This window comes from Oncorhynchus nerka, linkage group LG6 (genome assembly GCF_034236695.1).
Source record: "Oncorhynchus nerka isolate Pitt River linkage group LG6, Oner_Uvic_2.0, whole genome shotgun sequence".
Taxonomy (NCBI): domain Eukaryota; kingdom Metazoa; phylum Chordata; class Actinopteri; order Salmoniformes; family Salmonidae; genus Oncorhynchus; species Oncorhynchus nerka.
Window position 1 is genome coordinate 65,564,873 of NC_088401.1, and position 12,749 is coordinate 65,577,621.

Sequence of the window (12,749 nt, forward strand, 5' to 3'; positions counted from 1 at the left end):
TACAAAACATTTCTGTGAAAGCATAACTTGTGGACAAATACTGTATGTTGATAATGAGAAAACAATAATCACCTGTAATACAGGTAATCAAGCAAACTACATCCAAACGTAATAAACGTTGAAAAGCAAAATAACTGCATATCACAGAGCAAGATGGTCTTCCACAATGAGAAAGGTATAGCTTATGCAATTTAACAAAAGGCAGAATGTTTGTGACAAATGTTGTTGGGTCAATGTCAATAACCGAGCCAAGCAGCAAAAGGACGCTAGGTGTCACCCTTGTGACTTTTAAACCGGGTAACCCTCGATATGGTCTGGGTTGTCTGCAGCCAAGTTTGCCAGATGGGGAGGAGTGAGCTGGGGAGTGAGAAGGCAGCGAAACCCACGAGGGATAAGGAGGTCTGTTCTAAATGACAAATAAGCCTTACAACACACATACTAGGCCTAGTCGTTGCAAAAAAAAAACAACCTTATTAGACTACCTATCCAAGCAAATAGCCAACCTTTTTGACCACGAAAAAATATGCAGTCTATCACATCCTCAAAATAGTCATTTTAGGAATAGGACCTGGCCAATATACACATGACACAAATGTTAGTAAAAATCAGTGTGCTTTCTGTACCATTAATACAACAATTAAATATTGCCACTCAGTGTCGTGAACTTCCGAATGTAAGTTGATATGAGTTCCCAGGTAGGCTTCCCTTCATTTCCACTGATTGACGTGTGAAGTTTTATTGCTGTTCCACCCAAAAGCAGATTGAAGTAGCCTAGTCTACAGGTAATTTACCGTACTCGCCTTATCAGGGATCAACTAGCATGACACAAAAAAAGTGTTCATTTCAACAGACCTAAGGACTGCAGTGACATATTCTAAGAATTCTCTCAAATTATTTTAATTAGAACATGTTTCTGCATCAATGCAATCATATTTTTTTGTTGTTACACATTTTAGTAACCATATCGTTTTCTTCACATCTAAGAAATGCAACGCGTGTGTGTGCGTGTATGTGTGTGTGTTTGCGTGTGTGTGTGTGTGTGTGTGTGTGTGTGCGTGCGCACGTGACTGAGTGTATGTGTGTGTGTGTGTAAGAGAGAGAGAGAGGGATATTTTTCAGCCTGCGACTACAATCACATTTGTTTCATTGTCCAGAAATAAGATACGATGTTATACAAATAATATGCAACATAACACTTGTCGTCGTTGTATTGGTAACGCACGTGTCCTCGTTTTACATGCCAGACTATACCTACCTGTTTCTCAAGAATGCTTGGTGTTACATTTCACGCATCTACAGTACAGCATTCTGAAGCGTTTCATAGTCGAATTTGGCTCACCTTAACAAAATAGGCTACAATAAGATATAGGCTACTTCCATTATGTAAAAAAAAGACTACATCAAATCATCGGGATGTCATCAGCAATCATGTGTGGATCAAGTATTATTTCGATTCATTGAAGGATTGGACTCTGTCCTCAGATCACAGTCGCCTTTAGGGCAAACCCTGAATACCACCGGTATATCAAACTTAGAAAGAAAGCATGTAAAAACTCCGATTGCATTGGAATGACGAGTAAACATACCAAGAGTTCTAACCATTATGCTATATAGACGTAGGGTCTTTAATTAGTCCTACTACATTAACTACATGATACACATCGAGTAATAAATAAATACATGTATTTAAACTACTTAACCCTTTCCACAGTTGAACAAGTGTGCAGGTAGCTGGCCGAGTTTTCATTGCTGTATATTTCCCCACCAACCAGCAAATCCAACCCTCCTGTGTAACCTCTGATTGGTTGAGGGGATTGCTGGTCCTGGTCCGGAGAATTAGCGCTCAGCGCTGAGCTGTGCATTCGGCAGTGTACAGCATTGATGCGAGCGGAGCCGGAGCGCGTATTGGGGTGAACTAGTAGCCTACTGACAACGAGTGGTGCTGGATATTTTTCATGCAATTGGCTCTGCTGCATGCTTGAAACGAACTGCTTTTTATCGTGACGGTATAACATCATTTTTTTGCCTCTATATTTTTACACTGGATTTGATATTGACCATATCTCCCCGGGACGTGTTCGATGTATTCATGTGTGAGATTGGAGGAAACGAATTAGCAAAAGAAAGATAAAATACTTTGACAGAGAGAGAGAGTGAAACCTCTTATCGGCTCGCCTGGAAATTAAAAGGTAACCGTGGTCTTCACTGATAGCATTAGGCCCATAAGATTCGTTCTGTCAACAGCATCATTGGTCTACATTCGATGACTGGACTTTGGCTATTCACGGATTTTCACAATGCGGATTCCTTTTTTACGTTTCCATCGGATATGTGGTGTGATATAATTGCCCATTGAAGAGGAAAAGTCATTACAACGGAAAAGTCATTACAACTTGAACAAATCATTCATATGCATTTGTGGACGTATGCGTAAAATTCAGTGTGTCTAAAATTCTCCTTATGGTTGTTGAATCGCAATCATGATGCTGGGAAGAATTGAACTGGATCATTTTTAGCCAATAATTTAATCTTCAGTGAACATTATTTTTTGGGGTAAACCTGTTCATTAGAATTTTCCTCCCTTTTGATTTTTTAAATTCATTATTTGCATTGTTTTCCAGCCTGTATCGAAATGGTCGGTTTATCATGTCAGACGTTCCTATAGTTGTAGCTTGATACAAACAGCGCAGATGTATATGTTGTTCTGAGACCATCAGTGTTCTGAGACCATTCAGAATGTTTTCTAATATCTATCCTCAAGATCTCACGCGTTGCAGCAGATTGGAGAATGTGGTTTCTCTCAGAAGAGTACAATGAGGTAGATGGACTTAAGACCATATAATCAAGTTACATGTATACCAGATAGGATACCAGATAGCCTTTTATGTTATCGAAACCTATTCCAAGGATAACTTTTCGATGAGATTCGCTAACTGGAAAATTTTGCCAGTTATCTCTGACATGCATAGGTGTGCGTGATCGTACGAGGTCCCAATTAAATCCAAGGAAAAATCAACAGGTACAATGTACGCCAAGGACATGGATTTTATGCAAATTCTTTGGATAGTCCTTTTATGCTGGACTGGGGCTGATTCTGTTATCAATTTGAAATACTCGATAAACGAGGAGCAGAAGGCTGGGTATATCATTGGAAACGTGACAAAGGACGCACAAACGCAAGGATTTGCCATTGCACCGCGTGCGCCGTACTTGCGGGTCATCTCAAATTCAGAGCCGCGATGGGTGGAACTCAGCCCTGCTGGACTTCTCCTCACACATCAGAAAATAGACCGAGATGTGGCTTGCCGACAGACGTCAAAGTGTACTGTCTCTCTGGAGGTGATGTCAAACTCCATGGAGATCTGTGTGATTAAAGTTGAAATTGTGGATTTGAACGATAATGCGCCCAGGTTCCCCACAAACCACATTGACATTGAAATCTCAGAGAATGCCTCCCCTGGTACCAGGTTTCCCCTAGAGGGGGCAAGCGATCCGGACTCTGGGATTTTCGGTGTACAATCATATTCGATCACCCCGAATGAGCTCTTCGGGTTGGAGATTAAGACTAGGGGGGACGGGTCCAAGATTGCCGAACTCGTAGTGCAAAAATCGTTAGATAGGGAGACCCAGTCTCACTACTCATACGAAATCAGTGCAGAAGACGGCGGAGACCCCCCAAAGATTGGCGCAGTTCAGCTTAATATTAAAGTAATGGATTCGAATGATAATAATCCCGTTTTTGACCAGCCTGTGTATACAGTGAATGTGATGGAGAATTCTCCTATTAATACACTTGTAATTGATTTGAATGCAACGGATCCTGACGAGGGAACTAATGGTGAGGTTATATACTCGTTTAACAGTTACGTCACCGAGAAAACTAGAGATGTATTTAAAATCGACCCTAGAACCGGTATTATCACTGTAAATGGCCCGTTGGATTATGAAGCAACCCATATTTACGAGATTGATGTCCAAGCCAAAGATTTAGGTCCAAATTCTATTCCGGCTCATTGTAAAGTCACGGTCAATGTGATGGATGCAAATGATAACCCACCTGTCATTAGTTTATTGTCGGTGAATACAGAGCTGATTGAAGTTAGTGAGAACGCGCCACGTGGATACGTTATTGCATTAGTAAGGGTCTCAGATAAGGACGCTGGCGCGAATGGCAAGGTGCAGTGTAGACTACAAGGCAACGTCCCTTTCAGGCTCCAGGAATACGAGAGCTTCTCAACCATCCTTGTCGATGGCAGGCTAGACAGAGAACAGAGGGACACATACAATCTAACTATCCAAGCAGAGGACAGTGGCACCCCCCCTTTACGTGCCACTAAGTCGTTTGTAGTGAAAGTCACAGATGAAAATGATAACCCCCCCCACTTCCTAAAACCCCATTACCAAGAGATGGTCCTAGAAAATAACCTGCCCGGCTCATGTTTGCTGGCAGTGTCTGCTGTAGATCCCGATTTGGGCATGAATGGCACCGTTTCATACACCATCGTTCCCAGTGAGATTAAACACATGGACGTAAACACATATGTCAGTATAAATCCTTCAGGACGTATTTACTCCATGAGATCATTCGACCATGAGTACACTAGGACTTTTGACTTCAAAGTTTTGGCCAGGGACCAAGGGAATCCGTCCTTATCCAGTAACGCGACGGTGCGCATTGTCGTTTTGGATGTGAATGACAATACACCTGTTATGACTACTCCACCCCTGGTAAATGGCACCGCGGAAGTATCCATTCCAAGGAACGCAGGGGTGGGTTACCTGGTGACCCAAGTCAAGGCCGACGACTACGACGAGGGGGAGAATGGAAGGCTGACCTATACCATTTCGGAGGGAGACAGGCCTTTCTTTGAGATAGACCAGGTGAATGGAGAGGTGCGGTCCACCAAGATGTTCGGGGAGCAGGTCAAGTCGACCTACGAGATCACAGTGGTGGCACGCGACCACGGGAAACCATCCTTGTCGGCCTCTGCATACATTGTTGTGTACCTCTCACCGGACCTGAACGCCCAGGAATCTATTGGACCAGTAAACCTGTCATTGATTTTCATCATTGCCCTGGGCTCTATTGCAGCTATCCTGTTTGTCACTATGATTTTTGTGGCAGTCAAGTGCAAAAGGGATAACAAGGAGATCCGAACGTACAACTGCAGGTACTGAAAACAGCTCTTCATACGCATCTCATTACTTTGGTGTTTCAGTCAGTCATGGTTATAGCCAAGTACCTATTTTCTTATTCTCATGGGCCTACATTTACACATTTTATTGACCATTCAGTGGTGCGCGCGTGTGTTTGTGCTGGCGATATGCGCGCCCTTGCGTTGGTGCCTCCGTGTGTGTGTTGTTCAGGCTAGTCGTGAGTGCACGTAGCTGTATTTCTAGTGCATGTTGAGGGCCCCAGATGTTAGGCGGCACTAAGGAATGCAGGTGCCCATAACTGATAAGAAAAAATGGCCAATGGACTCCTAGACCAGGCGCTGTTGCCTTACTTCCTTTTTTCAACATGTACAATTAACTAGGACTAATAATCTTGACTAGGCGAGGACAATTACCTGAATTTTACGGCTATTGAATTTCTAGTGCATTCTATTCCCAAAGGTTTAAATGGATGTTCTAAAGAAGACAGCATGGCCTACGATTCTGCAAGAATGATGACATAGTAATGATGATAATGGTAATAATAGTGTTAATAATAATACAGAATTTAAAAAAAAGTAATGCTAATCAAGTGGGATCTACTATTATACTAAAACTACTAAGTAATGCAGCTTTGAACCATCTAGGCCTCTACTCCGTATATGACTATGCCTCAGAAGGGAAGCACATTATTATCTTGATCCGTCATAATAAAAGTATGTTTTTTTTCATCAATCTGTATAGCATCAGCTCTCACTTTCCTTGTGTATTACCACTTAAAATATATAAAATATATACATTACCAGTCAAAAGTTTGGACACACTTACTCATTCAAGTGTTTTTCTTTATTTTTTACTATTTTCTACATTGTAGAAATAATAGTGAAGACATCAAAACTATTTGCCTTGATGACAGCTTTGCACACTCTTGGTATTCTCTTAACCAGCTTCACCTGGAATGCTTTTCCAACAGTCTTGAAGGAGTTCCCACATACGCTGAACACTTGTTGACTGTTTTTCCTTCACTCTGCGATTCTATATGTTTATTTTATAGTTTTTATGTCTTCACTAATATTCTACGATGTATAAAATAGTCCAAATAAAGAAAAACCCTGGAATGAGTTGGTGTGTCCAAAACTTTTGACTGGTACTGTGAATTTGTCAATTTAACCTGAAGCTATTATCATATTTCATATTTTACACTCAACATCATTCTTGTTGATGTGCTGCTATGTCAGGCCATTTCATACATGTGGCAATTGGCTGACCCTGTATGATTCCTCCATAAAGTAGAGCAAATATACATCTCTCAGTAAGTCCCAGTGGATGAAGCTCTATTGACCATGAGATCCATGAAACATACATGTAGCCTAAGAATGCCATTGTGTGGCAGTTACTCTCTTTTTGAAACATTGAGTTTCTTCTCCTTTATGCACTTAAAGAACTACATGAGGTGTCCAGACAGATCTCTTTTTTAAAGTGTGGACCTTCACAGGCACACAGAACAGTTTATTTCCAAAACACTATATCCACCCATTTTTCACATGTGTTTTTTCATCAGAAATGATTGCTTATGGGTACCTTCATATGTGTTTAAAATATTACTTCTCTCAGATTTGTAATTCATAGATTTTAGATCTGTATTAAAATGTTTAAAAAATACACTTGTGCAAAACGCTATATATCCATTGTTTAGCTGGAATAGAATGTTTGCATCCTGTATATTAGTCTCAACTACTGTAGCTATATTAAGATTAATGCACTAACTGTATGCCACTCTGGATAAGAGCATCTGCTAAATTTAAAACAAATGTTACTTGTAAATGTTTTACATACAGATCTCATGTTACTGAATTGATTATTTTGTTACAAAAATATATTATTTACATATATTGTCACAAATGTATAATTTGTACAGTTCTTTATAAAACAAGGCAATTTGTTCTATTTGACTGTGTAAAACTTAGCAGTAACACTTATTTCCCAGAGAGTGAGGCGGATATATAGTGTTTTGCAAAAAAACATGATTATTTGTTTAAAGTGTTAGATTTCAAACAAATATATGTTTCTCATTCAACAACCCCATGCCATGATTAGATAGTGAACAAACACACCAATCTATTTATTTAAAGAATCTCTTTAAAGAATCTCTTTCATAAGTTCTTAAAGAATAAACATTTATGTACCAATATTTCTGAAAATGTATATATTGCGTTCTGAAATGAAACTTTTCACATACCCATGGATAATGGTTAATATTGATCACCTATTGATTTGAAATCTAAAGCAGTCATGTATTTGCAATATCATGTGATGGTTGGTGAGATATCCACATCAGGTTTCTCCAATCCATATTATTTAGAGATGTAGATTTGATGAGGGTTTCACCTAGTAGGAGAGCATCTTTACATTCAGTATTCTAAGTATGTAGTATAGCAACTCTAAGGCCTCACTTAGATACATAGCTTCTACTGACCAAAAATATAAACGCAACGTGCAACAATTGCAACGATTTTACTGAGTTACATTTTATATAAGGAAATCAGTCAATTTAAATAAAATCATTAGGCCAGGATCTTTGGATTTCACATGACTGGGCATGGGCACAGCATTGGGCAAAGGCCACCCACTGGGGATAATTAGTTTTTTCTGAATGAGTTTTTCCCAACAATAGGGCTTTATTGCAGACATAAATACTCCTCAGTTTCATCAGCTGTCTGGGTGGCTGGTCTCAGACAATCCCGCAGGGGAAGAAGCCCGATGTGGAGGTCCTGGGCTGCAGTGGTTACACGTGATCTGCGGTTGTGAGGCCATTTGGACGTACTGCCAAATTCTCTAAAACAACGTTGGAGGCTGCTTATGGTAGAGAAATGAACATTAATTTCTCTGGCAATAGCTCTAGTGGACATTCCTGCAGTCAGCATGCCAATTGCGCACTCCCTCAAAACTTGAGACATTTCTGGCATTGTGTTCTGTGATAAAACTGCACATTTTAGAGTGGCCTTTTATTGTCCCCAGCACAAGGTGCACCTGTGTAATGATCATGCTGTTTAATCAGCTTCTTTTTACACCACATCTGTCAGGTGGATGGATTATCTTGGCAAAGGAGAAATCCTCACTAACAGGGATGTCAACAAATTTGTGCTCAACATTTGGGACAAATACCCTTTTTGTGCATATGGACATTTTTTTGATATTTTATTTCAGCTCATGAAAAATGGGACCAACACTTTACATGTTGCATTTATATTTTTGTTCAGTATAGTTTCAAAGTGACATTGTTGTCAACACAACAGCCCACAGACTAATTTAACGACATAAGAATAAAAACATCTGTTTTCTGAAAAGCCAATGCTCTTAGAGAACTATGCAAAAGACTCTCGACATAAGTTGTGTTATTAAGACAATTTATAGGGGTTTTAGGGCATTTTATATGATTTGATGGCTGTCATTGTCATATTGACAAATATAGCCTAGTACATTTCTCAACATGCTTTCAGATTTGGATGTGACCCACAATGCACTATTTCTCTAATTAAAAAAAACACAAGAAACCAACCAACCATTCAAACAAACAACTAAGGTAAATCAAATAATATCTGACCAACACCACCTAACCTTCCTCTTTAAAAATCCTGTCTTGTGGCATAAAAATCATTTTCCTGCTGGGTACTGTAATCAGTATTGATTTTCAGTGCTCCTGAGTAGTTAGCTACCACCTCAAACCTGAGCAGTGCTTATCTGCAATTTATTGCTCATTCTCTTTGATTCTCCTGTCCATTTTCTGATTTTGGGCCCGGAAGCACTAAAGAGAACAATGACAGAACAGTGCACTCTTTTTTTTACCCTCAGTCTCTTCTCTCCCTTACTCAGACTCCAAAGATTGAGAGAGAAAGAGAGATAGAGAGTGAAAAAAATAACACTTTTGAGATATCCTGAAAAAGAAACATTCGAAGGCTGCTATTACCATTTTCTTTGCTAGAATGAAGGCATGGAAGAGCAGACAGACCCAGACTTCATCATACATGAAAAGGAAAACCCATCCAGTTAATACTAAGGATGGGGAATCTTCCTAGGGCATTTCAGCCAGGGCCTCATATGCAGCCAGGGTCTCAAGTGTTATTAGATGCAGGCTAGAAACAAGAGTAAATACTATTTCCAACCAGGGCTAAAAATATACCTTTGGAGAGTGGGAGTCCATGCAAATGTTTGACACATTAAAACTCAGAGGCAAGGCCCGGGTCAGGAGGGATTCAAGGGTTCAGAGCACAAGCTGCTTAAAACACAGCTTCCCCTCATAAGAATTTGCAAGCCTGGATGGAGAATGGACCCGAGCATCAGCAGCATCCTTTCCATAAAGAATCTCCGGCTTTCTCATTTGGGCTGATTAGAATCAAAATGCTCTGCTCAAGTCAGGGAACAGCCACAGAGACTAGGCTCTAAATGAATTTGAATTTACAGTGCTCCTGCACTCCATATCGCCAGTGGGCCTCGCTTGATAATGAAAGAAAAAAGTGAATTAGCAGTGAGGCTTTAATATGATGGCAGATTCTGGTTGGTGATCTTCAGTATCGTCTTTTGTTGTTGCCTTGTGTGCTTTTGTGGTTTGGCATGTTTGCATTGTGTGTGCTTGTTGTTTGTGACATGTCAACTGTGCCGAGCATGCAAATAAAAACAAATGAGGGATGACGGCTCCATTGGTGGCCCGGGGAAGGCGGTCAGGCTTGGGTGGAGGGGGGGTCACTTGAGCGTGGCTCCTCTGTCTCGCTACCCCGGATGCCTACCAATGTACTTGCCACCACCACGGCACACTTCGGTCAGCACTCTGGCATGGCTGAGCAGGGGGCCTCTGGCCGAACGACGTGTGCCTGTGGGCGGGTACGACAGAGCACTGCTTTATTGAGTCTGTTCAGTTTCTTCTACTTGCGCAGGGTGGCGGAGTACTCGTATGGCAGCCAGAAGAAGTCGAGCAAGAAGAAGCTGAGCAAGAACGACATCCGCCTCGTGCCGCGCGACGTGGAGGAGACGGACAAGATGAACGTGGTGAGTTGCTCGTCTCTCACCTCCTCGCTCAACTACTTCGACTACCACCAGCAGAGCCTGCCGCTGGGCTGCAGGCGCTCCGAGAGCACCTTCCTCAACGTGGAGAACCAGAACTCGCGCAATGCCGCGCCCAACCACGGTGGCTATCAGCAGCATCCCTTCGCCAGCGGGCAGGGTCCCCAGCAGCCTGACCTCATCATCAACGGCATGCCGCTGCCAGAGGTGAGACCACGCTTAGTTCGCTCTGATCTGTCCCTGCAGCGTGTTGCTGTTGTGCCAATCTGTGCCAATGCCCTGGGGGAGAGGGGGACAAGGGGTGGGTGTACAGGACAGGGGAGATTGATGGTTAAGACGGGAACATAGGAGAGTGATGGTTAAGATGGGCCCAGTCAACTCTCAGACTCACTACTCATTGTCATGACTGCGTAGTGCTTCAGCATCCAATGGGTGTATTGTTGTTGTGCGTTACAATATAGTCTTTGAAGGATGTATAGTCACTGTGGGTTATAATATAGTCTTTGTAGGGAGTGTAGTCACTGTGGGTTATAAAATAGTCTTTGTAGGGTGTATAGTCACTGTGGGTTATAAAATAGTATTTGTAGGGTGTATAGTCACTGTGGGTTATAATATAGTCTTTGTAGGGTGTATAGTCACTGTGGGTTATAATATAGTCTTTGTAGGGTGTATAGTCGCTGTGGGTTATAATATAGTCTTTGTAGGGTGTATAGTCGCTGTGGGTTATAATATAGTATTTGTAGGGTGTATTGTCACTGTGGGTTATAATATAGTCTTTGTAGGGTGTATTGTTGCTGTGGATTATAATATAGTCTTTGTAGGGTGTATAGTCACTGTGGATTATAATATAGTATTTGTAGGGTGTATAGTCGCTGTGGATTATAATATAGTATTTGTAGGGTGTATAGTCACTGTGGGTTATAATATTGTATTTGTAGGGAGTATAGTCACTGTGGATTCACCTGGTGAATGTCAATTAGAGGTCTTCACGGATCCACCTGTACTCGAATACCCTGCCTTGTCCGGAAGGGCCGGTACAAATTAGAATGTGACTGCTGCAGTAGAGAGGTAGAGATATTTTAAAATGTGTGCTGCTGCTCTGGCTTTTCAAGAGAGTGGAGCATGGCGTGTGTAGATTGTTGCTATTGTTGGCCAATCATAAGTCATCAAAGCAGCAATAGTCTACAGTCATAGAGCCTCCATGTGTGGCAAAAGTTAGGAGATATCTATTCAGTGGAAGATGGAATTAAAATGGTGGAATTAAAAGTTAAAGGACAAGGATAGGCTACAACGAACAAGAGACAACAGTTAGGCTGCTGCTTAATATTTTGGGTGGAGTTGTTGTTATTTGTAACTGTAGGATGAGAAGCACATCCACTGCAGCCTGAATTAGCCTAGCTAGCTAACATTATCTTAACTAGGTTCTCACGGTTTGATGCAGTCAAGACAGGCACGACGTAATCATATTGCATGATAAATAACCTAGCTATGGCAGCTATTAGTCTACTACAGAGCGAGTCGGCTTGGTTGGTTGCTGTCTCTTGTATCTCCCTCCCTCCTCCCTGTTCCCTGTGTCACTCCCTCACAGTACGGCCCCTCCCCCGCCTGCTACGGCGGCACCTCTCTCTACTACATTTAATAAAGTAGCTTAAAAAATGACCTTTCTGCTGCTTCTATCACTCGGATCGGACCGGGTCTGGATCTGACCAGATCTGTACGGAACGGGTGTAATTGTCCTCAGGTCTGTTCGATACAGGACTCTATATTTAACAAAGATAATTTATGTATCGGTTCGGGGTGGGAAAGCCCAAGGTTCATTTCGATCTTTTTAGATCTGTGAAGAAGTCTAAAGTGAATGAATGGTCACATTTACCGTGGATGTTTTGTCAACAGATTGAGCCACACCTTCAGGGCCAGTCATAAGCTCATATGTTCCAGAAACATAACAGATATTCTATACGGAGTCTGGTCAGACAGATACATTTGAGAAATAGATCAAGGCCTTTCAGAGATTTATTTGTATCAACTAATTATTATTAAGTAACTTGTTCCATAGCCTTTTTGTTTACTTAACTTTTCGATCCAAGTGTTACCGAACTTAGTTCCAACTTGAGAAAACGCTCCGAAAAAAATTCAGTAAATGTATTATGCTGTCTTTGCTTAACAAGTTGAAAACATTGTATGTTAAAAATACTGTGTGTGTAACTAGTTCCACAGCCTTTTTTTAGGTAAGATATCCAAATAATAACGACCACTGCACAGACAGGAAACAGAAACAATGACACCTGGGGAAGGAACCCAAAGGGAGTGACATAAATATGGAAGGTAATCAAGGAGGTGATGGAGTCCAGATGAGTCTGATAACGCGCAGGTGCGCGTAACGATGGTGACAGGTGTGCGCCATAACGAGCAGCCTGGTGACCTAGAGGCCAGAGAGGGAGCACACATGACAGTAGTTGAATGAACATATGAACCAATTGGAGCAAACACATCACTTTTTTGCCTATGTTTTCTCATGTTGGTGCTAAGTTTAGGTA

The 12,749-nt window shown here is 41.4% G+C and overlaps 1 protein-coding gene across 2 annotated transcripts in view; it reads left to right on the forward strand.

Annotated features, from left to right (window-relative positions):
• Positions 1-1,879: 1,879 nt before the first annotated feature.
• Positions 1,880-12,749, forward strand: part of pcdh19 (protocadherin 19) — a 176,735-nt gene continuing 165,865 nt past the window's right edge. The window contains exons 1-2 of one of the 2 annotated variants that reach the window (XM_029662401.2): positions 1,880-5,171; positions 10,068-10,419. In XM_029662401.2, the coding sequence (XP_029518261.2) occupies positions 3,025-5,171; positions 10,068-10,419 (2,499 nt within the window). In that variant the 5' untranslated portion in view covers positions 1,880-3,024. The remainder of the gene's footprint in view (positions 5,172-10,067; positions 10,420-12,749) is intronic. The other variant, XM_029662402.2, reaches the window with a different exon arrangement.